The sequence below is a fragment of the Zonotrichia albicollis genome, chromosome 25 (assembly GCF_047830755.1).
Source record: "Zonotrichia albicollis isolate bZonAlb1 chromosome 25, bZonAlb1.hap1, whole genome shotgun sequence".
NCBI classification, from domain to species: domain Eukaryota; kingdom Metazoa; phylum Chordata; class Aves; order Passeriformes; family Passerellidae; genus Zonotrichia; species Zonotrichia albicollis.
In genome coordinates this window covers 4719833-4747470 of record NC_133843.1, presented here as the reverse complement: position 1 = coordinate 4747470, position 27638 = coordinate 4719833, and the positions used below count along the sequence as shown (strand labels likewise).

The following is a 27638-nucleotide window of genomic DNA, read 5'->3' as shown; positions in this document are numbered from 1 at the left end:
ATTTTTGCACTGCTTCTATATCATTGCTGGGATCTCTCTTGCAGACCCTGAATATTCATCCTTGTTTCTCACCAGATAAGTAACTGGAGTTTTCCTCTTTGTTTAAAGGGACAGACAGCACAGACACAGAATGTGAACCTTGTCCTCCTGGCACGTTTTCCCCTGAGGAATCCTACAACACCAGCTGCACGCCCCATACCGTGTGAGCCAGAGCTCTGTCCAACAGCAGCCTTAGCTGTGCAGGGCTTTCTGCTGTTCCTGACTTCTCTTTCTGTCTCTTGCAGCTGTAAATCAGTGGCTGTCCCTGGGACCAGCAGGAATGACACTGTTTGCAGTGACTCAGGAACAGCCACAGTTCTGCCTCACACCATTTGGAAGCTACTTGTGACCCAAAGTCCAGTTTCCCACAAAGCTGAAATAATAACTCAACCTGTCATGTTAAACTCTGTACCTGAGCTGTCCCACATCACTGGTGAGCTTTCACTCATTTAAAGTCACTTTTGTCTGCTGGAACCAAGTTTATATTTAGTTTATATTTAGTTCTCAGTGTCTTTCCAAAACCAGTCACCAAACAACCTCAGAAGAGCTCAATTAATTCAATGTGATACAGCTTGTAGTGAACTGCATTTTTACCTGTGCACCTGCATTCTATGGTCCTTGTAAATCTGGAAATATTTCTAAAAAACCACAAACTAGTTTATACAAGGCATTTCCTGATAATTGCTGCTATAGCTGGTAGAAAAGTTTGTATCTTAAATTCTGGATTGAGGCAAACCTGAGCTGGTGAGAGGTCTGTGAGGCTTCTGTCAGACAGAATGTCCTGACAGCATTCCTGGGTGTGGACGTGCTCTCTCCTGTTCACAGAAGCAGGCAGAGATCTTTAGGAGCACTTTGAGCTACTTGGCCTTGTATGTGACAAACTCCTGCTTGCCTGGAGAAATACCTTTTGGGACCAAGGCCAAAAATCTGTCCTCATTTTTCATGAGAGAATTCAGCTTTATGAAGTGGTGGTGACTGAAATGAGACCTTGGTGTCTGACAATTGAGGCATCAAATGTGAATGTCAGACATATACAACACCTGTAAATTTAGCTTTTGTAGTGAGGCACAGAAACTACAAAACTACCTTTTTCTAATAAGATCAAGCTGCTAAATAATTTCTTCTTTTTATTTATTTTCAGGAGCAGTAGCAGGGCCATTTTTATTGGTCCTGGTATTTGCTATTTTGGGGTATTGCTTAGTCTCTAAAAAAAAAGGTAAGACTCATTAAGTGAAAACAAGCAAATCTGTAAAAACTGTGTAGTTTTGCCTGATTTCCCATTACCTGAGCCTGGTGGTTGACTGAAATTAGTGTCTAAGAAGCTGCCAGCTTTCTTCAAATCTGTCTTGTACCTCAGATTTTAGGTAATTGTCTAAACACACAACAGCCTTAGAGTTGGACAACTGTGCAACAGTTGTGCTTCTGCTGGAGCTTGTTAAATTTTTGGTACCTCATCATTTAAATATTAGACAATTTCAAGTGTTATAATTAAACAGACATGAATGTGGTTTATTGTCATCCATACCTTTTCTCACTGACACTATACAAGAAAAATGATGAATTAATGCTGAGGCTTCTCTTTGCTTCCTGGCTAATTAAGTCACGAAATTAATGCAATACAGGTTCCAATGTGTTCAAACTTTGTGAAATAAATGTATATTTGAAGTTTATTCCAGGAGCAGGGGATCACAGCCTAGTTTAGGGTGCAGCTGTTGCAAATGGGACAGGTTTGGGTGCTAACAAACTGTCTTTGCTCACTGGCAGCCCCTGTGTACTGTGCAGCAGCTACAGAGGCAGGTTTGGTGAGTGTCCTCTCTTCCCATCTCTTCCATTTTTTTAAAAGTTACACAGAAATCATAAATTCTAATTACCAGTAGAAAAAACTGCACAGCAGCAAGAAATCTGGAGTGAGAACAGGGTGGTTTGGCCCCAATCCAGGGTGTAAGATGTACCTTATATATCCCACATAATGTCCCACCCTCACTTTATGTGAGGCTGAAAACAGCACTAAAACCCAGGTGGGGTTTTGAAAACTAAATTTGAAAACTAAATTTGGTCCCTAAGTAATGAGAGCAGTGCTGTGGGTGCCTTGAGGAGATGGGTTCATTTTGTTGAACCCCTAATGAGCTGTTATGGACTTTACTTGCACCCATCACTATGCAAATGAAAATAATGACAGAATGGCTTGGATTGGAAGGGACATTAAAGCTCCTCTAGTTCCAATCTTCACTGGTTTCTTCAGCTGCCAAAATACTGACCAGTTCTTTGCTGGTGGGTTGCTTGTTTTTTGTTGTTTTTTTTTTTTTTTTTTTTTTTTAAATATTAACATTTTGCATTTCTCTGCAAATGTTCCAGCCTTTTCCCCCTCCAGAAAAACAGTGTCACAAAAAAGGCAGAGATGCAGAATTGCAGAACTCCAGGAGTTTTGAACAGGAACAACAGCATCTCTTGGAAACTTCTGGGTCCAGCAGCAGTATCCTGAACCCAACTGGATCTGCAACCAGCAGTGTAATAAGTAAAGAGAATGATGAAAATAAAAACTCAGGAGGATTTCAGCAGCAGCATTCACCTCCTGAAGGTTCTAAATTCCTGAGTGGAGACAGACACAGCTCTGCAAGTTCAGGTAGTAATGATTCTGAATGATCCAGAACCTCCTGAAATTATAAATTATGAGTCTTTTTAGCAGAAGTCTAAATGGCAGGATAAAACATCTGAGTCTTGTTCAGCAGAGAGAAAATTTAGTAGCTTTTGAAAAGAAAAAATGATTGTTTTAAGTTGCCATCCTGAGACAGTAAAGAGAGTTTTCTCAGTGGACAAACAGGGATTTAGGGGCTGGGGGATCAGGTGGTTGGCACTTAACCTGTGGGTGGGAGTAGGAGCCAAAGGGAGCAGTTACAAAAGAACATTGTAAAAACATTTGAATTGACAACAAATGGTAAGGAATGGGCAAGATGGGCAAGGAATTGTTTGCAGTCCAGGTCTCTGCATTAATTTTGGCAGCCTTTTTATTTCTGGGGAGATACATGAATTTTATGGCACCAAAATGTTACAGAACCAACTCAACCAGCTTGACTGAATTAAGTGAAGCTAAAAGATATTTATTGTCTATTTTATCTGTAACTCAAAGAGCTGGATAAAGAATCCAGCTGCCCTGTTCTGGTTTCATTCTTCTGTGTTTTGTGTTTATTTGACAGAACATTCTGGCAATGGAGGCACGCAGGTGAACGTGACGTGCATTGTGAAATTTTGCAGACCAGACTGCAGCTCCCAGTGCCCTGAGCAGATAAATTCAACTGTCAGGGATAATGGGCACAGTCCCTGGGGTTCCCCAAGAGGGGAAGAAACCCTCCCTTCAAAAGAAGAAAATGCCTTGAACAAAGAAACTGAAATTCACATCGCTGTGGAAAATGAGGACAATTTACTTCAAGACTTACTTCCAGAAGAAAAGAAGGTTCCTCTGGGCATTCAAGATGCTGGGATGAAAACCAGTTAAAGGAAATTACAGATAATATGCAGATTGACTGATAATCAAACAACCTCTTGTCTTTTAAAACAAACATTATGGGAAATGTAGCTTTCTCACAGAGATTTGAAATTTCAGATGAATATAGACACTGATGCTTTTTAGTGTCTTCTGTTGCTTTGCAGTTTAAAAGCATTGAAACTTTTAAAAATTGAATGGCCAACTCCCTTTCTTCTGTGATACTCTAAGAGGACCTTTATCAGACTTGAAAAGGAATATTTTTCAAACTTTATGCTGTTAAATTTTCTCCTGAGACTTCTTGTGATGATGATTTTTATTCAAGGTCTGCCACATGTCAAGAACATGGCTGTGACAGCACTTCTAAGGGACTGAGGTTAAAATATCATTCTTTCAATGCTCAGGAATCATCCATTTGATTTAAATTTTAAAGCTATCAGTTCCTATCCCGTATTTTAGTTGTCATACTTTCCCTCATCCTCCTGGATATTTCTTTTTTATTACAGTTTGGTTTTTCTCATTATCAGACAAAATTTCTTAACAACATTTAGGATATCAGGAAGTGAAATCTTTTACACAAGCTCTTTTTTACAACTAAAATTACAACTGTTATGTCTAACCAACAGCATTTCATTGCCTGTACATAGTTCATTTTGTTTTAGAAGGGAAAAATCCAGATTGAACTGTTTTTATCTTGGAGGAAGGAAGTTCCTTTTGTTGACAACCCTAGAGTTTGTCACCTTTGTGTCCTGGCTGAGGTAACATGTTTCCCCCGTTGATCCTGACCTCATTTCTGAGGTAAACCATAAATCCAAAATATTTTCCCTATGTTCAGTGACTATTAGAGCAGATCCCTGTGATTATCTTTGCCAGAGAGCTCATTGCCCTCAGGTGGGAGAGCATCATCTGTAATAAATGGAATTTACTCAAACCTCCGAACCTGAAAATCCTGTTCTCCCTCACTGTTTGATGATGCTGCAGCTCCAACCACCTCTTACAGAACATTAGTGGAGGTTCTCCTTGAATGAAGTGGTTTGGAAGCCAATATTTAAGAACCCACTTCCCATAATTATATTTTACATCTGTGACTTAACTGTCAATTGTGGTGGCTGTGTTCAACCAGAATCTGCAATCCAGAGTCTGAATTCCATGGAAGTGAAGTCATTCAGTGACACATAACCCTTGTGTTATGCCATAAAAACACTGCTGGACTATGTGATCCTAATCCCTGTACTTCCACTGAACTGTCCTGATCTACCTCAAGTCAGACACAGTGTTTACTTCTGAGGCCTGAAATGTAAAAGGATCTTTTGGAATAAAATTGCTAAAAAGGAGTATTCAGATTCTAAAAATAACAAATTTTAAACTTCCACAAAAGCTATGGTATTATATAAACTGTAATTATTTCTGGAACGGACAAACAGGTCTGTAGTTCTACTATGAAGAAGCCGTTTGCAAATCTGTATTAAACTTACACTTGAAGGCATTTTTCAGTAAAGACTTTGAAAATTGGCACATTGAAACTACTACAGAACTGAAGGATTTAGGTAAGAACCTCATTTTTCACAGCTCTTTGAACCTCTTTGAGCCCATTTCTGTGAGGCTGGCGCGGAGGCCGCGGGCACGTTCGGACCCCAAACCCGCCCTGTTCGAGCTCATTTCTGTGAGAGCGTGTTCGACCCCAAACCCGCTCTGTTTGAGCCCATTTCCGACCCCAAACCCGCCCCGTTTGAGTTCATTTCCATGAGGGCGTGTTCCGACCCCAAATCCACCCAGTTTGAGTCTTTTTCTGTGAGGGCAGCACAGAGACCTCGGGTGTGTTCCCACCCAAAATCCGCCCTGTCCGAGCCCATTTCAGTGAGAGCGTGTTCGACCCCAAACCCGCCCTGTTTGAGCCTATTTCCACGAGGGCGTGTTCTGACCCCAAACACGCCCTGTTTGAGCCCATTTCCGTCAGGGTGTGTTCCAACCCCTAACCCGCCCCGTTTGAACCCATTTCCGACCCCAAACCTGCCCCGTTTGTGCCCATTTCCGTGAGGGCGTGTTCCAACCCCAAACCCGCCCCGTTTGTGCTCATTTCCGTGGGGGCGTGTCCAATCCTAAACCCGCCCCGTTTGTGTCCATTTCCGTGAGGGCGGAGCGGAGGCCCCGGCTCGGGCCCAGCCCAGGGGCGGTGCCCGGCCCCGCCTGCAGGGGGCGGTGCCGCCGCCCCATCGATCGCTCGGCGCTCCCGCACTCGGGCGCACCCCCGCGACCGCCCGGCGCGCGCCCGCCGCCCCCCGCCCGCACTCAGCGCCGCGCAGGTGAGCCCGGGGCTCCCGGGGGGCTCCCGGTGTGGCCCCGAGGGGGTACGGGGGGGACACTCAGGGCACCCCCGGCCCCGCTGCCTTTTCCCTTCTGCGTCAGCCGCCGCTCCCGCTCCTCGGGTCCGGCCTGAGGGGCCCCTCCCTGCCGCACGCCCCTCGCGGCGCCCCGCCCCGGGAAGGGTGGGCGAGGGGCGTCCCGGTGCGTCCGCGGAGTGTCCGCGGAGTGTCCCGGTGTGTCCCGGTGCCCGCGCCCGCCGCGGGGCGCGGGGGGCTCAGCCCGGCGGCGGGGCCTGGGGGTCCCTCTGGGCCTCCCCGCCCGGCGCGGGCCGTTCGCCGCCTCACGCTCCCCGGGGCTGCCCGGGGTCCCTCCCGCCCCGCCGAGCAAGGTGACCTTTCGCTTCCTCCCCGGCACGCCGGGCGAGCCCGCAGCTCGCTGCTGGCGATCCCCCGTGTCCGCGGCTGGCTCGGAGGCTCCTTCCCTCCCGATTTTGGATAAAGGGGCCCCCCCGCCCCTCTGAGCGCTGCCCGGGCACCTGCCCTGGCCCCGGCGTTCCCGGGCCTGCTCTGTCTCCCCCTGCGGAAAATTGCATCCTAATTTCGCTTTGAGCCAGGGCCTGCTTTGGGCTTTGGTGCTCACCCTGACAGTTCTTGTACTGTGTGCGTTAAGGAAATTAAAACATTGCCATAGGAAAGAAATGCCGCGTTTTTCTCCCCAGGGCACAGCAGTGCACTGGAGAGTTAAAAATATAAAAGTCTTAAAGGATTTGAAAGGTTTGTGTATGGTTAGTTATGTCCCACGAGTTTAGGTTAAGGTTGTGATGTGCTTCATTTACAGCTCTTAGGGTGAGTTCAGGCATGGTTCATGCACCACAGAGTTTCTGTCACTGGGATGCTGAACTGTGCTCAAATGTTTCTTCAAGGTGTTTCCTTTGCTTTGGTTCCAAACACCTGTAGATTCCTTCTTTTATTTACTTTTTTTTTTAACGACAGTGTAACAAAAATGAGTGCATATACTTTTGTTTGATCTTGACTTTCTTGTCACTTTCATTAGAATAAAAAGCTATAATGTAAACTGGCGGCCCAAGAGCACAAATGCTTAGTCTTTATTTATTAGTATTGTTTTTGAAAATTGTTGAGAAATTTTACAAAGGCAAAACTATTAAAACACATTTTATAAGAAGTCATGTGACTGAATTGAATCGAACTTTCCTGTGCTGTTTTCTGTTTCATTCTTCAGGACAGCACAGTTTCACTTTTAGCCTTTAGAAAAGGCCTTCCATTGCTTTCTTAATTCTGGTTAGTTAATTTAACTATTTGTTAAATTTCTAACTATTAGCTAAATATTTTCACTGCATTTTTAAGAAAGAAATAAAAATTTAAATGGGGTTGCCTAAAATCAACCAAATCTCATAATAAGAAAACTCTAAATCTTAATGTAAATTTTAAAATGGGACTCTTGAAGCTGTTATTTTCTTCTATTGTCAGCTGTAAATAAAGGATGTATCTTGCTTTTTCTGCTGTATAGAATTCAATGGTTTAGGCAGGTATATGGGATTGGGAGAGTTTTTTAAACACAAAATCAAGACATTTATTCCATTCTAATCACAAGGAGTGGCCTGCATGCTTTTTTCCTTACTGTACCAGGCTTCACCCTGCCCTTGCAAGAGCTGTGAGTGGTTTTGTAATTCTGTGGTTAAAAACTTGAACAGGGACTTTGGGATTTTATTGCCCTGATTGCCACAGAGGTGAAACAGAAGTGACTGGAGAAGAGGGAAGGGAAACGTTCTGGAGTGTGCTGCTTCTCTGATGCAGCTTTTTCCCTCCTCAGTGCAATAATCTCTGCTGCCACTTTGCAAACCTGTTGCAGTAACTGTTGATGAGCTATTTTTGGGGCTTGGATCTGATTACTGCCCACACACCCGCTCTCCCAAAAAGGGCTTTGAGTAGGGTGAGTTGCTTCATAGGTGGCGTGGAAGAATTCTACAAAAATCCAGAAGGCTTCAGGCTGTTACTTCAGAGCAGCTGCCAAGGCCAGCGTGGTGAAATGTTGGCAGCAGAGGTCAAGGAGCCGGTGCAAACTTCAGATCAACGTGGAGTTTTGTCCTTTCCTTTTCTGCAGGAGGATTGTGGATTCCCTGTGTTGATTATTGCACCAAAAATAATGTTTTGGTTAGATAAAGGATGGAAAGATGAACTTTATGTGCAAGTCTCTCTCTGAAGCTGATTTGACACTTAAAGGGCATGGGGCAAAGCTTTTTTAAGGTAGAAATCAACCTTGATGCTTTTACTTCTCTTTAGATAGATCACAGTAAGAACTGAAGTGACAGCAATGTCAGCTCTGCTGAGTGTTTATTTCAGAAAATAATTTTCTTGGTTTTTTTTCTTTCAGACTGAGACTAATTATGGAAGAGAAATCCAAAAAATGACAGAAAAGCATTAGTTTTTTCTTCCAGGACAGTCATGTTGGAAGGATTGGTAGCCTGGGTCCTCAACACCTACCTGGGCAAATATGTCAATAACCTGAACACAGACCAACTTTCAGTGGCACTTCTGAAGGGTGAGGGAGCCTTTGTGCCATCTTCTGTTCTGTTTTCATATTGTGATTTAGAAAAGTGTTATTTTTTTGTGATAACTGAAAGGTGGAATAGAAATAATCACTTAATATTGTGTTTAATATTTATGTAAACCCTTTAATATTTATGTAAACCCTTGGTGCTAGATCTTTATAATGAATAGTAAATGATTTTATGTTCTTTGCTCTTTATCAACCCTCTTACATAAATTTTCAAAGCTGTGCTTAGCTACCTTAGCATGTTGAATTTATGTCATTTTTTCTTGAAAATGTTCAGTAACTTTCCTGCCTAGGGACCATGGCAGGAAGTGTCCTGCAGCCTCTTACCTTTTAGTGCTCACAGGTGCTCCCCTGTGCTCTGCTTTGTGTCATGCTGCATCCACGAGTTTCGTACTTTGTACAGTCCTCAAATCAATGCTTTGTGTTCACCCTTTGCTGCTGTTATCTGCTGCTGCTGAGAATGTTTTGTAATAGTGCAAGGCTTTTCTGGCTGTGCTTTTCACAATACTAAGGAAATAAGTATCCCATTTGAAAAGACAATGGGGAGAGGTTTTGTCTGTGGCTACCACAAAGTTCAGTTCTAAAACCCCACAGGTGATTATTCTGGATGACATCATGAAATAATTTGAGCACATGACCCTGGAAAATTAACAAGTGCATTAAGTAACCATTGTGATCTTAACACAACCTGAAGTGATAGGTTGGCTTTTCTTATTAAATCCCATTTAATTTTTTAACAAACCAATGCCAGTTGTTTTAGGCTTCCAGTGTTCAAGTTGGCTTTCTTTAACATGGTTTTGTTTAGCAGATTTGTCTTTTTCTTCTGCTTTGTGTAGGTGCTGTTGAATTGGAAAACTTGCCACTAAAAAAAGATGCCTTAAAGGAGCTGGAATTACCATTTGAAGTAAAGGCAGGTTTGTATTTTGCTGTGTGTGCAGGACAGATATTTTCTAAGCAGGAAGTATTGCATGTTTTAGAGTACCTGTGAGTCAGAGGCTTGAACAAATGAGGTAGCCTGATTTTTAGGTTATTTCTGTTTTAGCTTGTTTGTTTCTTATACCACTTTTTCTTTGGGGATTTTCAAGGTTGATAAAGTAATCTTTCACAGGAATCTGAGGGTGTTTCTGTTTTGTTTATTCAGGTTTCATTGGCAAAATAACACTGCAGATCCCTTTTTATCGTCCACATGTGGATCCATGGGTGATCTCTGTCTCAAAACTGCACTTAATTGGTGCACCAGAAAAAAGAGAAGAGTTTGATGAGGAAAGGGAAAAGTTGCAAGAAAGGGAACACAAGAAAGCCCTTCTGCTGGCACTTGAAGAAAAATGGAAGGTGAGTCACACCTGTGTTTCATGATGAAGAAACCTCTGTGGATTGTGTTTAAGTCTCCTAACAAGAGACAGAACAAATGCATGGGAGATGGAGTTGAAATTTGATGTTCACATGCTGACATAGTGCAGTTTCTGTCCTACCACCCCTCACCATTATGTGGTATGTCCCATATATGTCAGAGATCCATAAATCTCTTAAGTTAACTTGTTTAGTTTTTCTTTCTCTTTGTTAACAGTGATTTCAGTGTAACAAATTATATTGTCTCCTTACCAGGTTTTACATTTGCAGTAATGTTTATCCCTGTTTTCTCTTTCAGAAAGAACAACAACAGAAAGGGGAGTCTTACTGGTACTCAGTTACTGCATCTGTAGTCACGAGAATTGTAGAAAACATTGAAGTGAGTCTTTGCTTTTGAGTGCTTGGCACTTACACATTTGCCTTTAAAATGGAGAATACTTGTAGGATAGCAAAAAAAAAGTACAGTGTGTTGTGAAAGTGACTCATTTATGGGGAAAAGGGCAGGGACTGCTGGTATCTGGGGAGAAGGTAGAACCAGGGAGTACAAATCAGAAATGAGGAATAGGGTTTCTAGTAGGGTAAATATCTAGTAGATATTTATTGGAAAATTACAGAAATTAAATATTAAATTGTTCCAGCATTAGTGAAAATACTGCTGTTGGCTATAATGATGTAAATAGTATATCTCTAGTAATGATAGTAATGATTTTTTTTTTTCTGTCCAGTTAAAAATCCAGGATGTGCATTTGAGGTTTGAGGATGGTGTCACAAATCCCTCGCAGCCGTTTGCATTTGGCGTCTGCATCAAAAACGTCTCAATGCAAAATGCAGTGTTTGAACCAGTGAGTACCACTTGTGTGTACAGGGGCAGCTTAGATGGGGTGCTAGCAAATATTCAAAAAAACATACAGCATTTTAAAAATCTTTTTGTTATTATAACTTGACTCTGAGCATTTAATGTTTTTTATTGGGTGTGTAAAACTAAAAACTAAATGGCACGTGCTGTGTGGTCTTGACTTTTCTCCACTTCTTCTGCTGCAGGTGGAGAAGCGGATGCGGAAAAAGCAGATGGATGTTGCTGATTTCAGTGTTTATTGGGATACCAGCTGCACTTTACTGGGTGACCTGCCTCCTGCTCAGCTCCAGGTACATGAAGGAGGTTTTGTATATGAAAGAGAGGTTGTTGTTAGTCTCCTTTCTGCACTACAGACCTGATTGGTGTAGAGTTTATTGGATTTGTCTTTTAAGAGCTAAAGAAGTCTATGGTTGCATGCTTTACTGATAGGATACATGTGCAACCCACAGAGGCTGTGCTGTGAAATAGCTTGTTTTCCTTTTGAAGGGAGAACTTGTTCAAGAAGTTTTTTCCAATGGACTGGCCTGCTAATAAAGTACATTCTAGTCCAAGAAACCAGTGCATCCTAATGAATATTGTATACTCACTTCTTAGAGAGTAATTTGCTTGTAACCCCCAGGAAGCAATGGATAGGAGTATGGAAAGTCGTGCTCACAATTACATCATGGAGCCTGTCTGCACTTCTGCTCTCCTCAAGAGAAATTGCTCAAAGGAGCCTTTGAGGTCCCGCCATACTCCACGGCTGGAGTGTGACATTAAGCTGGAGACAATACCCCTGAAGCTTTCCCAGGTAAATACCAACCTTTTACCTGCCAGTAACTGCAACAGGTATCATAAAACTGTGGCAGTGTTTGTGCCAATTGAAATGCTGTTATTGTAGCATAGATACTCTCTGCATTCATTATTATTAATAATGATTATTCTGAGAATTAATACTGTCTGAAAGATTTTGTCTGACAGGCAGCTCAAAGAGATATATTGAATAAGTTGTTCTAAAATCAAGCATTCAGAATTACTTATTTATTTTACAGAAACGGATTACTGCAAAAAGAATTAAATTGTTTGTTTATTGTAGTAATAGGGAGGGTGCATGTTGGGGAGGGTTGGTCTGTACAGTGTACAAAAGCAGCTGATGTTTTGTTGATAACCTGCCATGGAAGATTTCATTCTATTTGTAAATAAAGCTATAAATGGAATGTCACACATGAACTACAAGTGACTGGGAGTAGATATGTCACACTGGGGAACAAAATAGTGAATTAACAATAATCTTAATTCTGCACAGGCCATTGCCTCCAGTGAACCAAACCTGTGGTTGGGTTTCTGGCTGGGTTTTTTCCTCTCCTCTTTTCTTGGGAAAACACTCCAGTACCCCCTCACTGATCTGTGTGTTGTTTCATTAAAAGATGCAGTATCAGCAGATCATAGGATTTTTAAAGGAGCTGGATAGAAAGGAACGACAGCTTAAATACAGGAAGTGGAAACCAAAGGTCACAGTAACAGAAAAGTAAGTGCATCTCCATATGTGGTGTTGTCAGCTGTATTAGAAAAACTAGAATGAGAGAAATACAAAAACATACATGATAATCAAATGTTAAAGATTCAGTTCTCATGTTTTGTTCCTTACCTCAGTGTTGGGAAGGATGAAAGTTTGACAAGAAAGTCTCACAGATATGTGTGCTTAGCAGAAAGATTTTTAAATGTAGAGGCTGATGAAGGGATAGAAGTGAAAGCAAGTTTTGATAGAGAAGAAAAGAATTGCTGAGCCAGTCTCACTGGATAACCAAGGAAGCAGAGGGTGTGTTAGTTAGAAGGGGCTTTTATGGCTTAGAGCAAAAGATAAACCCACCTCAGACAAGATGTTTTTGCCAAGCAGAAAGATAGCACAGGCAAACAAGCCTGCCAATGTTGCAAGTGGAAAAAAGCTCTCAGAATTTTCTACTGCAGGCTTCAACTTCTGGCTTAAACTGTAATGTACTAACTTTTAGTGATTGGAGAACAGTAACATGAATATGATAATTACAGTAGTTATGATGGGCTATAGACAACAGTTAAGGTATAGATTGGTTCTACTGTATTAAGATGCTCAGCAAAGAAATGTAAATAATGCATTGTAACCAAAACCAAAGGGTCTCCAGGCCTGCCTGCAGCTGGAGCTGACAGGCACAGCTCTGTCACCCATGACCTGGGCTGCTGTAACATCTTGGATGTAATAAACTGCATTTGGAAGAGCTGCCTGGAGTCCTGCATCTCTCATTTAGGCTCTTACACCTCAGAAATCAGTTAAAAATATTCAGATGTAATTCAAATGTAAAATTATCCTTACCTGAGCCTTTCAGTCAGTGTGTGTAACTCTGGATGTTGTCTGTGCCTGCTGTGTGGCAGCTGGAGTCAGTCCCAGGGGCTGGCAGGGCCTTGGGGAGCCCTGTCCTGTAGGAGCAGCCCTGTGCTGGCTCCAGGGCTGCTGCTGCTCCTGGCTGCTGGCCCGCTGCTTTTCACTGCCTCTCCTGGACCTTTCACCAGCTGGACATGCACTTGCCTTAGGTTTTTTAAATTAAATACTGATACTACAGTAATTAAACATTGTTTCAGCTGCCGGGAATGGTGGATCTTTGCCCTGAATGCCAATCTGTGGGAGATCAGGGAGCAGCGGCAGCGTTCCACCTGGGCCTTTGCGCTGCACCGCGCCCGGGACGCCGTGTCCTACACTGACATGTACTACAGCAAGCTGAAGGGAGAGCCACTGTCTGCTGCAGACCAGGTATTTACACCTGAGTTTCTTCTACAGTGATGGTTCATGGTATTACTCTTGGTTTGTTTCATCTTTCCATGTTTAAAACCTGGATGAGTTAAGAAACATCTTCAGTTGTACTGCAGGCTTTTCACTGAACTGACTGTCTGTCGCAGACATTTTTTCATAGAAATCCTTTCTTTCACATTTGTCCATCTTCTGGGAAGCAGAGCCCCAGAAGAAGAATGTAAACAATTGTTATCAGCTGCTGTGAAATGTAGCAGGTGTCCCTGTGATTGGCTCATCTTCCATGTGTACCATTAAAGGCCACTCACAGGAGCAGCTCAGGGACAGATTCCCTGCACACAGAACTTTGTTATTTATTCTTTCTATTCTATTCTTAGCTGAGCAGCTCTCTACAACTTCTCTCTTTATTCTTTTTAGTATAGTTATAATGTATTATATATCTTATATCAATAAATCAAGCCTTCTGATCAAGAAACAAGATTCTCGTCCTTCTCTCACCACAGTGACCGTCTAAGGTCACTGTAATAACTGTCTGCTGCTGAGATGTTAATGATGAGATGTGGGAGCTGCAGGGTTCATGTGGTTTTGTTTTGCACTGCAAAAAGCTGTCTGGTTTTTGATCTGTAAGCAGTGCTCACCAAAAATAGCATTAACTGCTGCAGAATGCCTGTGACAGTTGGTAAAATGCTTTCTTAACTCATGTTCTCTCTAGATCCAGAAGGTATTTAAGTACCAGAGATGTGGCTGCCCATATGCTTGGGTAGATAATTGGGGAAAATTGTGGCTATTTGACAGTTGAGGTTGTTTAGTAGTTTTGTTTTTCCAAGTTTATTTGAGGATGAAGAATTTAGTGCCCCTGATAATGAACCTATGACCTACTTCAGAAAGAAAAACCCATGAACTATAATTAGCTGCTTTTTACCTTACGTGTATTGGAACTTTTTCTTCCAATCAGTTCAGGGCACCTTGTACCACACCTGTATTAAAGGATTAAAGGAATTCTATTGATCCTTTTAAGTTGGATGTAATCCTTACTTTTGTTATTTGAATATGAACTGTAGGAGTATCTTAATGTACAGAAAATTTTTATAGTACTTGGCAAAGACATGTCTTAAAGAGCACATATTGTGTTCAGCAGAGCTGTGAAATGTAGCAAGGGTAATGCAATGGACTAGAAAAATGTCTTTTGCTTTGTTGTTTCATGATAGATTTTTTTAGACTTGGGTGAATCATCAGTTCCCTCAAACAACTTGTTAATCAGTACAAAGAAGACAACATGTCTGAGTAACTGACTGTGAATACTACATTGTCCTAATTTACCCAGTTCATTTCCTCCACCTGCTTTACTCAAGATAGAAGCTGGTTTTGCTCCTAGCTAAGGAAGGCATTCTCTTAAATCAGTTTTCCCTGGTTTAATTTTTGTGCTGCAAATCTTACTTCTTATTTGTAATAGGAGGATACAGTTCTGAATTTTTTACAGTGCTAAAATAGTGTATTTTGCAATGCAAATAAGCTTTATTTATAATTCAGAGGAATGTCAATGTTTCAATTACCTACATGACTTTAATTAATTTTCATATGCTGAGGCACTTGGATATGATCATTAATGCCATGCTACTTTTTTCTACAAGTCTGTAAATCAGTGCAGAGATACTTGGCATGTTTGTGAACAAGATTCTGTACTCCTTTAATGCAGGTCCTTTACCTTTTTTGTCTTTGCAGGCAGAAATGCATCGTATTGAGGATGAGCTGACTTATGAGGAGTTGAAGGTTCTGTATGAGATAGTCCATAATAAATTTCATGACTTAGCTGAGGTGAGAACATTCTCTGTACAGGGTAATATTTGGAATCTTTAAGTGATTATCTGAGGTATTGTTCTGCTGGAGAGCCTGAACATATATTTCTGTTGATTTAAAAGTGTGGCATTAATGCTAAAATTGCAGAAATGCTCAGTTCCTGCAGTTTTTGCTGTTGTGTCACTTGCACAGTGCAATCTTGTCTCACCATATGAGGATGCTCCCCAGCAGGATCCTTGCCAGAATTCCTAGGTCAGGAAAACCCAAATTGGTTTTCCTCTGTGCTGCCAATCAGCCTCTGTCCAGCTCTGCAGCCACCCCACAGAGCCCTGGCTGCCTTCCATGGAGCAGTGTAGAGGTAGAGCTTTGGCCACTTCCCTTTCAGGTATTTCCCCACCTCAGCTGGGTTCTGAATTTGTTCACATGGAAAATCCCAGTCTGAAAATCCCAGTCAGAAAATCAATTCCACTCTCCATCTTAAAAACAGAGCGTGGAAATGAAGGCCTGTAATGAATGTTTCCCAAAATAAACACGTGACAGAAGTGAGCCTCATGGAAATAGCTTGGGGACCACACCTCATTAAATATGGACTAATTTCCCTAACTACACAACATAATCTCTTGCAAATACAAATGCTAAAATGTAGAGCTGTGCCTTATAGTTTCAAATGACTTCTTTAGTTTAGTGTTTCTAGGCTAAGATTTAAATGGTGATATATGACTTCATATGTGCATAAACACATGAATATTTCTATATGAATATGCTGTTAAGTGATGAAATGTTTGTTACTTCTCTGCTGCTGCTCTCCTCTAGGCTGAGTACTGATTGAGAATATCACTGAGTAAACAGAAGATGAAATTGTGTTTTTATTGTGGTGTTTTTGTACACTGGTGACACTTTCACTCAGCAGCAGTAACGTGTGTGCATTGAATGTTCACACAGAGTGTGAAAGAGCCCTTGCCTGATTCCATGGGAGGTTTATCTGAATATTGATTGAGAATATCACTGAGTAAACAGGAGATGAAATTGTGGTGTGTTTATACACTGGTGATATTGTTTCACTCAGCAGCAGTAACATGTGTGTCCTGACTGTTCACACAGTGTTAAAGAGCCCTTGCCTGATTCCATTGGAGGTTTATCTGAATATGGATTGAGAATATCACTGAGTAAACAGGAGATGAAATTGTGTTTTTATTGTGGTGTTTTGTACACTGTGGCACTCTCACTCAGCAGCAGTAACGTGCATGTCCTGACTGTTCACACAGAGTGTGAAGGAGCCCTTGCCTGATTCCATTGGAGGCTCCCCTCCTGCAGAACCTGCCCGTGACAGCAGCTCTGGGATGCTGCAGTACCTGCAGTCCTGGTTTCCTGGCTGGGGAGGCTGGTATGGATATGCTCAGCAGACATATGAAGGGGAACCTTTTGAAGGGCTGCTGCCAGACCCCAAGGAGCAGTGGAATCCAGAAGATCTACTGGGTATGGGAACACAGGGTTTGGTACCTGCTCCAGGTGGGCAGAGAGAGCTCTGGGCTTGTTCTTTAAAGGATTCTGTGCCAGCTGATGTGCCCAGGCAGCAGAGCCTGCCTGGAGCTGAGCAGCCTGGGCAGTGTGTCAGTGCCTGGGTACCTGCTGCTTTCCAAAGCAATACAGGGAATAGATTTGCTGTCACTGTTGCTTAATTGTGCAAATTCATTTATTATTATTATTCTGCAAAAGGTTTTGGGACTTCTGTTCAAGTGTGTGTGTGGGTCATGTGCTGAGTGTAATAGGAATAGTACTGACTTGTGGGGTCTTTGTTAATTCAGGCTTACATTACCCTGATTGAAATAGAATATTCCATGAAATTCTTTCTTTTAAGAGGAAAAAGGTCTATCTGCTCTAAATTTTGTTTCTATTTTTCCCCCCCCAAAAGCTAGAGAAATCTTTATTTTCATATTCATACTTGTTCTTCAGTAGCCCTCCAGAAACTTAATTTATTTCATGTGTTGGTTTTGTTTTTTGTTAGGCACGGATGAATTTTTTGATCCTGCTGCAGATGCTTCCAGCATGAATACCTTTACCAAGAGAGATCATGTTTTTGCTAAATTAAATCTACAGCTGCAGGGTGGCTCTTTCACTCTGTTGCATAGGAAGAAAAAGGTACTGCATGCTGAAGAGACTGCTTTTATGCAGCTGGAGTTTTCAGGTATTAAGCCCATTTCTGTTCTTTCTTAAAAAAGATGAGAGCTGTCTCACAACCATTGTACTATATAACAAATTTCCATTTTAAATTTTTTAGTAGAAATAAATATATATAAAGACTTCAAAAATACTTGTTTGTTGGACAGTATTTTTTATTTGTAACATTTAAATAAAATGTATGCTGTACTAAAAGAAACAAAATAATTTTATGTATTTATATTCCAGGTGTAAAGGTGTTGGCAGAATCCCTTCCTCGCAGAAAGTCTTCCCTTCTCAAAGTTCAGCTTGGTGGTCTTTTCCTGAGGGATTTGGCAACAGAAGGGACCATATTTCCTGTTCTTGTTTTTCCAAATCCTGTAGGTGACAAAACCCCTATAAGTTACTGTGTGAGATGCATAATTGTGTATGAAAGTAGCCATACTCCAGAACTCAACACATTTCTTAGCGCAGAAAGGGAAAATAAAAGTATTGAGGAAAAGTTTCCACCTGTTGAATTTACTTTTCCCCTCTCCTTCCAAATATCATTTGTTCTGCTTTACTTTATGCTTGTGATTTCAACCTTTCAGTTTTATGTGTTGAGAAGAAGAAAATTTGTTGAACAGCATTTGATTTTTGGAGCAATCAGCATTGCTGCTTACTCAGTGATTGTTCTTTTCCATAAAGCTGCGTGGCCCAAGTAATGATTCTGCACCTGTATGCTGGTGAACTAAATGCACAGATAAATTCTAGAAAAGATTTCAAAATTCTCTTCTGAGTGAACAAAATTTGAATCTTAAGCCATGAGGATTTCCCATGTATTCTGTACTTTGTACCGACTGCAATTTGCACTTCAGAAGTGGAGGGTGTTTGCTATTTAGTTATATTTTCTTCTTTTGCTTGACCATGTCAGGGGAAAAAATGCATATAATAATCTCAGACTATACACACAGTTCAACAGAAAAGATTTTTATGTTTATCAGGTGGCTTGGTTGATTTTATCTGAACAGTCTTTTTCTTTTAAATTCTTATTAGCAAAAAGAGGTTGGCTGCATGTCTTCCTTTGGACTCCAAAGTTTGTCCTCAGAAATGAATAATCACAACACTGGTAATGATTTCATTTTATGTTTGATAGTTCCTACAAACCAGAAATTTTGAAAATAAATACCAAGAGTTTGAATTAATGCAAATGCTTTTTGCACATGGTAAAGATAAAATCATAGAAGCTTTGTTCAAGATGTAAGGTGCATGCAGGTTGTCTTTAAAAAAAGGAAGAAATTATGAATTTCAGGACAACAGGAGTTGGCACTTACTGTTTGTTGTGGTTCAAAAAGAAGTAGGAGTTCAACATTAGAACCCCAATTATACAAAGGTTTTTTGTTTATATAACTTGTTGAATTCTGCTGATTGTAGAAGTTGATAATATTAATTCCTTTTCTATTACTGAAGAATCCTTAGACACTTGTACTTTCCCAGTAGTGCCAGTTAAAAATCAGTTATTAAATACTGTGGGAGTTGTTTTTTGCTTTTGTCTTACTTGTTTATTTTGGTTTTTTTTTTACAGCTGCTTTTTTAAAGTAATTTTTTATTCTGTTGCAGACCCTGATGCCCCAGTATTTGAGATGCTTTATGAAAGAAATCCAATTCACAGCACTTTTGAGAGGCGCCTGGAAGTCAGTACCAGACCATTAAATATTATTTACAATCCACAAGCCATTAAGAAAGTAGCAGACTTCTTCTACAAGGGAAGGGTTCATACCTCAGGTTAACCTTTAATGTGTTTTTTTGCTGGGGTTGGGGTTTTGTTGGTGGAATTGCATCTTTTCTTGTCTTTGATTTTCATTCTTAGAAATATAAAGCAAAAAAATCTTCACTTTGTTTAACAATACTCCAAGTCTTGTCTGGAGAGTTTTGTTCCTTTGTTTTGTTCTTTGTTTAATTAAATCAGGGATTTTGCTTTGGTAGACTCATGCAACTTCTGCTTTAAAATTGCAAGTTGGTGTTACAGCCCATGGTGGATGTTCATGTCCCCTAAATTAAAATGCATAAATAAGGAGAGGGGATTTGTTCCTGTAATCTGTTCTGGCAATTGATGGAGTTTATTTCAGAGGGCACTTGAAAGTTTTATATTATTTCTGTAGTAATGATACAGAGGAAATAATATTCTAATTCCTGGTGTATTTTTTTTTTTTTGTTGTTGATGAGATTAAGGCTGCCCTTTGTTACAGCATCTTGATACCTTGATTTTTAGATTTGAACATACTTGTTCCTTAAATTTCTAAACACAGGATTTAGGGTTCTAGTACCTAAACCTGAAAAGTGGCCACCTTTGCAGTTTCTGAGATGAGAAGTGACAGTAAGTAACATTAGGAACATGAAAATATTCTTGAAATACCAGTTTGTTTTTCTGCTGATTATCATAAATACCAAAACATTCAAGTTACCTTGTATAAAGATGCATGTGGCATCTATTATCACAAGGTGAGAATATTCCATAAATATTCAAATTTAAAACAAACAAACCAACAAAGCAAACACAAAACCACTGCCTACACATGCACATCTTAATGTTTAGTCAGAATTTCCTCTGTGGCCATACTTAGCACCCTTTCTGCATTACTCAAATTTAATTATTTGGGCTGGAGGTCTGTGAGAGGATAGACCTCCAGAGAAAGATCAGAAAATGGATTGGGAAGTATTTTTTTAGGGTGATTATTTGTTTTCTGCTGAAATACTTCCTTTTTTTTTGTGCAGCAGCCTGGTGATGGCACAGAACAGTGACTTTCACCTGCTTTGTTTTCCTGTTCTGTATTTTACTGCTAAAATTTAAAAGAAATCTTTTATCTTTTTTTCTTTCTTTTCTTGTTCTGATTCAATGAAGGGTGAACAAAGTTATACCTAGTGAGTTTTGCCTCTCTTGTGCAGGTTTTGGTTATCAGTCTGAGTTGGAGGCAAGAGTGGCTGAAGCTGCCAGAAGACAATACAACAAGCTGAAAATGCAGACAAAGGCTGAAATCAGACAAACCATCGATCGTTTATTGGTTGGAGATTTCATTGTAAGGTTTTGCCCCCTGAATGTTTATGTAGACTTTTACCTTTTTTGCTTTAGGATTTAGAGCTCTAAAGAGTGAGGTTTGTTGTTTGTGTGATGGTCTTTGTGAGCAGGAGGGGAGTTTTCCAGGATTGAGGTGCAGGGCATGTTTTCACCTGCTGAAAATGTTCTGTTTTATTGACCCATGTGAGAGTCTGTGGTTTAACAAGGTACCAAACCTGAGTGTGGCTGGAGTTTGTGACAATCAGCTCATCAGGAGAAAAAGTGACAGGTTAGATGTTTCACATGGCTTTTTTTGGTTTGTTTTCTTGTGGGCCATTATGTCTTTCTTGTAAACTTTCAGGAAAACAGCAAAAGCTGGTCCGTGTGCCTTGATATCTCTGCCCCTCAGGTGATCTTTCCCGATGATTTCAAGTTTGTGGATCCTGTCTTAGTTGTTGTGGATCTGGGAAGAATATTACTCACAAATTCTCAAGGTATGATCTAGAAATATTGCAGCTTTCCTTTTCTATCTTTTTCAGAAAGTCAGAACTTAAAAAAAAGGGCAGAAAAAGTACAGGGAAGTTTTGGGGGATGTTCTTGCTTTGTAAAGTAGAAAAAATCCTTTCCTTAAGATAATAAAATTAAAGTTAATGTTAGGCAGGAAAGCCAGTTGGAAAAAAGCTGATGAGGATAAAAATACTGTAGTTAAGTAGCTCATGTCTTTCATTTAGTTTTGAGGATCAGAAGAATTGTGTGGGCAGAGTAATAGGTTCTTTTTTTGACAACTTGGTCAAAAATGAATCTTGCAGGAAGTGGGTTAAAAATGAGACAATAGTGTATTTTAGTAGCTTCTGTACTGCATTGTGCCTGACACCTTTGTGAATGTAGAAGTGTAGTAGGTTTCTTGTTGAGGAAAAAGGAAATGACAGTGGCAGGAGGCAAGGGCAGTACCAGATATGCTCTGTGTTAAAAAAAATAGAACTTCAGACAGAATGATCAGATAATCGTAGGAAACATCTGAGAAGAATACTTTCATTTATTTTTGTTTACTGTTTTTTTAATCCACAGAAGATTCTAAGAGGAGTACAGGTGCCATTTCTTCAGAAGTCAATGAGCTGAGTGATGAGGAATATAAAACACCTCTTGCAACTCCTCCCAATACTCCACCACCAGAATCCAACACCAATAGCGGCATCAAAATGTCTGAATTTACTGGAGTAGAAATAAGTGAAGAGCAGCTCCAGGCACACTTGATGAGTAAAAAAATGTATGAGAGATACACACTTTCTTTTATGGACCTTCAGATCATGGTGGGCCGAGTGAAAGACAACTGGAAGCATGTTCAGGATAGTGATGTGGGTCCAACTCACGTGGTAGAAAAATTCAATGTTCACCTGCAGCTGGAGCACAGACTGATCTACACATCTGACCCAAAATACCCAGGAGCTGTCTTGTCTGGCAACCTGCCAGACTTGAAAATTCACATCAATGAAGACAAAGTGCTGGCTTTGAGGAACTGTCTGACACAGCTGAGTACGTCTGAAGCTAAGTCTTCAGATGCCCTGCATTTAGGGAAAGACAAGATTTTTGCAGAGGTTGACCAGTTTGGCAGTTTGCACGATTCTGTGATGAATCTGACCCAGAGTGTTGTCATGCTGGAGCAGCACACCCGGGAAGTTCTTGTTGAATCCCAGCTGCTTTTGGCTGAGTTCAAAGTCAACTGTATGCAGCTGGGTGTTGAGAGTAATGGGAGATACATCTCTGTGCTCAAGGTTTTTGGCACCAATGCCCATTTTGTGAAAAGGCCTTATGATGCAGAGGTGTCCCTGACTGTCCATGGCCTGTTACTGGTTGATACTATGCAAACATATGGAACAGATTTTGATCTTTTGATGGCTTCTCATAAGAACTTGAGCTTTTGTGTACCAACAGGAAGCCTTCGAGACAGCAGGGCTCAGTCCCCAGTGTCTGGACCACAGGATGCACATCCCATTGATGTTGCTGGTTTGGCAGAGAGGTGCAGTACATCCTCCACCACCTCACCCAGTAACGATGGAAAAGATCAAGAGTCCTTGATAAAATTGGAGTATCAGTTTGTGAGTGCAGAATGCCCATCCATGAACTTGGATAGCAGTCTGCAGGTGATCTCTTTGCAGGTGAACAACCTGGATATCATCCTGAACCCAGAGACTATTGTTGAACTGATTGGGTTTCTCCAGAAATCTTTCCCCAAGGAGAAAGAAGATTCAAGTCCTCAGCCTTTAATAGCTGACCTGGAGAGAGATTGGAGGGAACAGGAAACATTCCAGTCTACTTATGCACAGAACACAGAGGTAGCAGTAGATATCCACTGGTTAAATGTTCTCCTCCTCAGGACAGTTGCCATGACAAATGGAGAAAAATATGGCAGAAAAATTGCAACAGCCAGTATTGGTGGCACCAAGGTCAATGTGTCCATGTGCAGTAAACTGGATGTGAATGGCTCTCTAGGATGCCTTCACCTGATGGATCTGATTGAGGACAATGTGAAGAACCAGTATGTGGTGAGCATAGGGAGCACAGGGAGGTCTGAAAATCTCCTTGGTGATGTGAATTTCTTTGAATCTTTGCTCTTTAGGCTTGATGATGGAAATAACCTTCCAGATGCTTTAAGTTTCACTTTCACAGAAAAGTCAAAAGAGGAGTGTTCTCTCAACCTCAAAATGGCCTCCTTACACTACAACCACTCGGCCAAATTTTTGAAAGAATTGACTTTGACCATGGATGAGCTGGAAGAGAATTTCTGCAGCATGCTGAAAAGTGCAGCTTCAAAAGTTACAACAGTCTTGGCAACTAAAACTGCTGAATACAGTGAAATGGTTTCTTTGTTTGATACCACACCACGATCAAGAGATGTTGGCAGTGCAGAAGATAATGAAGGTGGCCCATTTGGGTCACAGTCCCTCAAAGCTGATACTATCAAACTTATATTAAATATAAACATTGAATCCCCAATTGTCTCCATACCTCGAAAGCCTGGTAGCTCTGAACTGCTTGTAGGTCATCTAGGACAAATATCTATTCAGAATTTTGTTCCAGGAGAAGATGAGTCTACAAGTGATAGGCTGCAAGTTGAAATTAAAGATATTAAGATGTATTCATTAAATAGTAGTCAGTCTACAAACAAGAAGGAGCCTGCAGGTGGGATACCCCGAGGGTCCCACTCCTCATCAGGTCCTGCCAGCATTAACAGCCAGGAAGAATCTCGTTTTACTCGTCATGACTTCTTTGAATCATTGCATAAAGGTCATGGTATGTTAATTAGAGGAGTGTTAATTATTATAATATGAGTAGTATGTATGTTAAAAATATATATTGACTATATGTTCTGCTTCATCCATCCTACTAAAACACTGTGGTTACTTTTAATGACAATGGGCTAGTTACTGTATTTATATCCATTTTTAGTCTCCTAACCAAAAATGGAATGGTGCCTTGTAAGCAGAAATTGAGCAAAACATAACCACAGAACCTGAGTCCAGCATTGCTCAGCTTCTGAGCAAGTTCAGTAGCTCCTGTGTTATCTCTTCCATTCAGTATTTATGGGCTGATCAGTTCACTTGCTCTGATGTTGCTTTAATTTCTCTTACAGCTTTCCACATTCTGAATAACACCACGATCCAGTTTAAATTGGAAAAGATACCACTAGAGAAAGATTTGGATTTAACTTTTCCTCTGTGTAACGAAGACTTGGGAATATCAAGCATTATGAAAATTGAAGGGAAATTTGTGAACCCTCTTCAGGTACAGAAATTCCATCAATATAAAAATATTTCCCTGCATAGAAGATAAGCATTTTTCAGTATCTTCAGGTTTAACATGTTAGTAGTTTAGAAATCAGATCTTTATAGACATGGTTAGAAGAGACAGTCTTAAGTCATAATAATAATGAGCAATATTTAACCTTGTTTGGGGACATTTTAAACATCTTTATGAATTAGTATAACTTTTGCTTATCTTGAATACAGAAGGAAAAGTAAATGTGTCACTATCCAAATGACACTGTCCAAACAAGTTTATTTGCAGTTGTAGTTGAAACTAAGAATTAATATGCCATTATCTTGAAAAAATCTGTGCAAGAACAGAGGTTTTAAATAGAGAGAACTGGAACTTGTAACACTTAGGAAACAAACCATGATGGCTATGTAGAATGTTTGTTTTGTTAATTACTGTGTAAGCTCAGGTGATTAATTATTTTTAATTAACTCTGTCTGGATGCTTTTTGCCCAGGAATAGAAGGTATCCTATTCTAGGATCCCATCCCATGTGTTTCTGGGTGGTGTCATCTTGCAGAGCTCATACAAAAGAACTGTTTTGTTTCAGTTTTGCATTGTACCTTGTTTTGAGTTATTATTGTTATTTATCTTGGATGAACTTAAAATTTGTGTGGTTTGGAATTCCACTTACAAGTTTTAGACTATATGTATTGATTCCATTAATACAGAGAGCTCCAGTGTGATGATTGTTCCTTTTCTCTACATTGTAGGTGGTGTTAGCAAAACATGTATATGAACAAGTCCTTCAGACTCTGGATAATTTAATTTACAGTGAAGACTTGAACAAATTTTCAACCACTTCTGTATCTCCAGCCAGTCTTAGTTCTCCTTCAGCATCACTTCATAGTACAGGCTCAGAATTCTCGAGTGAACGGAAGGAAAATGGTTTATTCAGCCACTCTAGTTTTAATTCTGTTCCAAGCAAGCCCTTAGCTATCAGGGAAACAAAATCCTTTACTCAAATTCAAGCAAACTTTCACATCTCAGAGCTCCAGGTTCAGTTAAGTGGTGATCTCACACTTGGAGCACAAGGTCTTGTCAGCCTTAAGTTTCAGGATTTTGATGTTGAGTTTGCCAAAGACCACCCTCAAACCCTGTCCATTCAGATTGCCCTGCGCTCCCTGCTGATGGAAGATCTCTTGGAAAAGAAACCAGACTCTAAGTACAAGAACCTCATGGTGTCCCATGGAGCACCCAAACCCTCCAGTTTAGCCCATAAGGAATATCTTTCCCAGTCCTGCCCCTCAATGTCCAATGCAGAATATCCAGACATGCCACGTTCCCTCCCTTCCCATATGGAAGAAGCACCCAATGTCTTTCAGCTGTACCAAAGACCAGTCTGTGCCTCCCGTAAGAAGCAAAAAGAAGATGCTGATTCTGAGTATCCTCTGACTCCACCTCCTTCTCCATCAGCAGACAGATCCAAGTTGCCCTGTGGAAAAAGTAACTTTGATGATTCATTAGTTCATATCAATATATTTCTAGTGGATAGGAAACATCCTGAATTTTCTTCTCGCTATAACAAAATTAACCGTAGCGTAGATGTTGATTTTAATTGTCTAGATGTGTTAATTACTTTGCAAACTTGGGTAGTAATATTGGATTTCTTTGGGATTGGATCCACTGCTGATAACCATGCTATGAAGCCGCAGCCTGAAGATACTCAGCAGACAATCAAAGCAGAAATAAATTCCTTGTCAGCCTCTCAAGTCCAAGAGCCTGTAAACACTAAACTGGATCTAAAGGTATACTTGACATGGAAAACAGTAATTGGATTGTCTGTCATAAAGCATCTGGTTTATAGCAACTTAAGGTGACATTTACATCATGTGTTTATTTTCTGGTGGGGAGTGTACATAAATGCAGAAACAGAATTAGAATGTGTGTAGATGTAGTTAAAAAAAAAGGAGTTGTAGAAAAGCAGAACATTTGTAAAATGCTTGGCTCCCTTGCTCTGTGACCCTCTCTTGAATGAAAAGGTTGCTTCAATATTAAAGGGCTAACATACTGCAATTGGCACTGTGCTGCTCTAGATACTGTGGAGTTTATTTATGCAAAAAGTCTATATTTTATAAATATATATATCCATGTATGTTTATACATCTATATGTATAAACATGTTTTTTTAAAAACACATGTTGTATGTGTATATAATACAGTCTTTGCCCAGAGGCCCTGCAGTCTAACTTACAAATGACAAAAGAGAAGATGAAGGTAACAGTGCTGGGATTTGTTCTTGATCTGATCATTCTGAATTGCTTGGGAGACCCATTAATATGCAAACAAAGCAGTAAAAATGTTGCTCTCATTCAGGGTCTCCCAATCAGATAATTATTGTTTGCTATTCGTGTATTACAGTGCAGTTGTCTTGGAAAAAAAACTAAACAAGCTCTGAAGTCATGTTTTTCATACCAGTTTGTTCCTGTTTTATTTGACCAGGTCCATTCTTTATCCCTAGTCCTGAATAAGACAACCAGTGAGCTTGCTAAAGCCAGTGTGGCAAAGCTGGCAGCTCACTTGGAAGTGATTGGTGAGTAGATTGAGGGGCTCAGGTTGTTCACAGCTTAAAATAAAATGAGTGTACATGAGTAAAATGGGCACTGGAATTATGATTTTAAATGATTTTCTTTTGGTGCTCATTGGGGTTTGTGTATTTTTTTCTGGGCAAAATGTACATTCTCCTCCCACTGCTTCTTTTGGTTTTTTAGGGTTTATTTTAAATCTTTACATTCCTCCCAGTTGTCAAACCTTTCATCATTTTAGCTGTGATTGGCTGTGATTTTAATACTTCACTTGCACAGAACAGTACAATAGCTTTTATTACTGTTCTAGAGGAAACAAAGTAATTGTGCTAAGTTTCACAAATCAAAGTGGTGTGATCACATGATGTGTGTAAATCCTTTGGTAATGTGTGGCTTAATACAATCTTTGTAGCAGAAACACATTATTTTCTTTGAACATGAGGTTTAATATTTAATTGAATTGACTTATTTAATTACTTGTAGTGAGGCTGTTCCACTAATAGAAACTTTTGGGCTTTAGTAACTGATCTGTGTGTGAGGATGCTGATTGTCTGTCCTTTGTTTTCCAGAGGGAGATTTGGCCTTGCAGGGAAGTATTGGAAGTCTGTCCTTGAGTGACCTCACATCTCATGGAGAATTCTACAGAGAGCGTTTCACTACAAGTGGTGAAGAGGCTCTCATTTTTCAAATCTTAAAGTATGAATTTAAACTTTTTGTTACTCAATATTAGCTTGTTATTCCATTAACTTCCAAATCCCCTCCAAAAAAAACCCAAAAGTTGAACAAACCCAGAAAACCCAAGCCCACAAGTGTCATGACTGCATGATTCTGCTTTGGCCTCTTGGGACTTATGTGGGACTTAAAAATCTTAAGTTTATAACTGAAAATATTCTATTTTATCTTTGTCTTGCAATGTATGAAGAAATGGAAAAGGAAAGGTAGTTTTTTATT

General features: G+C 40.3%; 2 protein-coding genes across 10 annotated transcripts in view; both read left to right on the top strand.

Annotated features, from left to right (window-relative positions):
- TNFRSF1B (TNF receptor superfamily member 1B) overlaps positions 1–5018 on the top strand; it is a 35780-nt gene extending 30762 nt beyond the window's left edge. For all 3 annotated transcript variants that reach the window (XM_074558515.1, XM_074558516.1, XM_014271250.3), the window contains exons 5-10: positions 109–202; positions 285–472; positions 1181–1255; positions 1804–1841; positions 2395–2662; positions 3234–5018. In XM_074558515.1, the coding sequence (XP_074414616.1) occupies positions 109–202; positions 285–472; positions 1181–1255; positions 1804–1841; positions 2395–2662; positions 3234–3532 (962 nt within the window). In that variant the 3' untranslated portion in view covers positions 3533–5018. The remainder of the gene's footprint in view (positions 1–108; positions 203–284; positions 473–1180; positions 1256–1803; positions 1842–2394; positions 2663–3233) is intronic.
- Positions 5019–5669: 651 nt separating this feature from the next.
- Positions 5670–27638, top strand: part of VPS13D (vacuolar protein sorting 13 homolog D) — a 106308-nt gene continuing 84339 nt past the window's right edge. For 4 of the 7 annotated variants that reach the window (XM_074558819.1, XM_074558816.1, XM_074558817.1 and 1 more), the window contains exons 1-24: positions 5670–5823; positions 8216–8383; positions 9235–9312; positions 9540–9730; positions 10047–10127; positions 10474–10590; positions 10790–10894; positions 11224–11394; positions 12011–12111; positions 13197–13365; positions 15085–15177; positions 16102–16135; positions 16459–16635; positions 17165–17344; positions 17566–17696; positions 18352–18424; positions 18916–19080; positions 20242–20372; positions 20712–20844; positions 21419–23641; positions 23982–24133; positions 24876–25910; positions 26605–26695; positions 27257–27383. In XM_074558819.1, the coding sequence (XP_074414920.1) occupies positions 8287–8383; positions 9235–9312; positions 9540–9730; positions 10047–10127; positions 10474–10590; positions 10790–10894; positions 11224–11394; positions 12011–12111; positions 13197–13365; positions 15085–15177; positions 16102–16135; positions 16459–16635; positions 17165–17344; positions 17566–17696; positions 18352–18424; positions 18916–19080; positions 20242–20372; positions 20712–20844; positions 21419–23641; positions 23982–24133; positions 24876–25910; positions 26605–26695; positions 27257–27383 (5855 nt within the window). In that variant the 5' untranslated portion in view covers positions 5670–5823; positions 8216–8286. Of the gene's footprint in view, positions 5824–8215; positions 8384–9234; positions 9313–9539; positions 9731–10046; positions 10128–10473; positions 10591–10789; positions 10895–11223; positions 11395–12010; positions 12112–13196; positions 13366–15084; positions 15178–16101; positions 16136–16424; positions 16636–17164; positions 17345–17565; positions 17697–18351; positions 18425–18915; positions 19081–20241; positions 20373–20711; positions 20845–21418; positions 23642–23981; positions 24134–24875; positions 25911–26604; positions 26696–27256; positions 27384–27638 lie in introns of all 7 variants that reach the window. The other 3 variants (XM_074558821.1, XM_074558820.1, XM_074558815.1) reach the window with 1 other exon arrangement.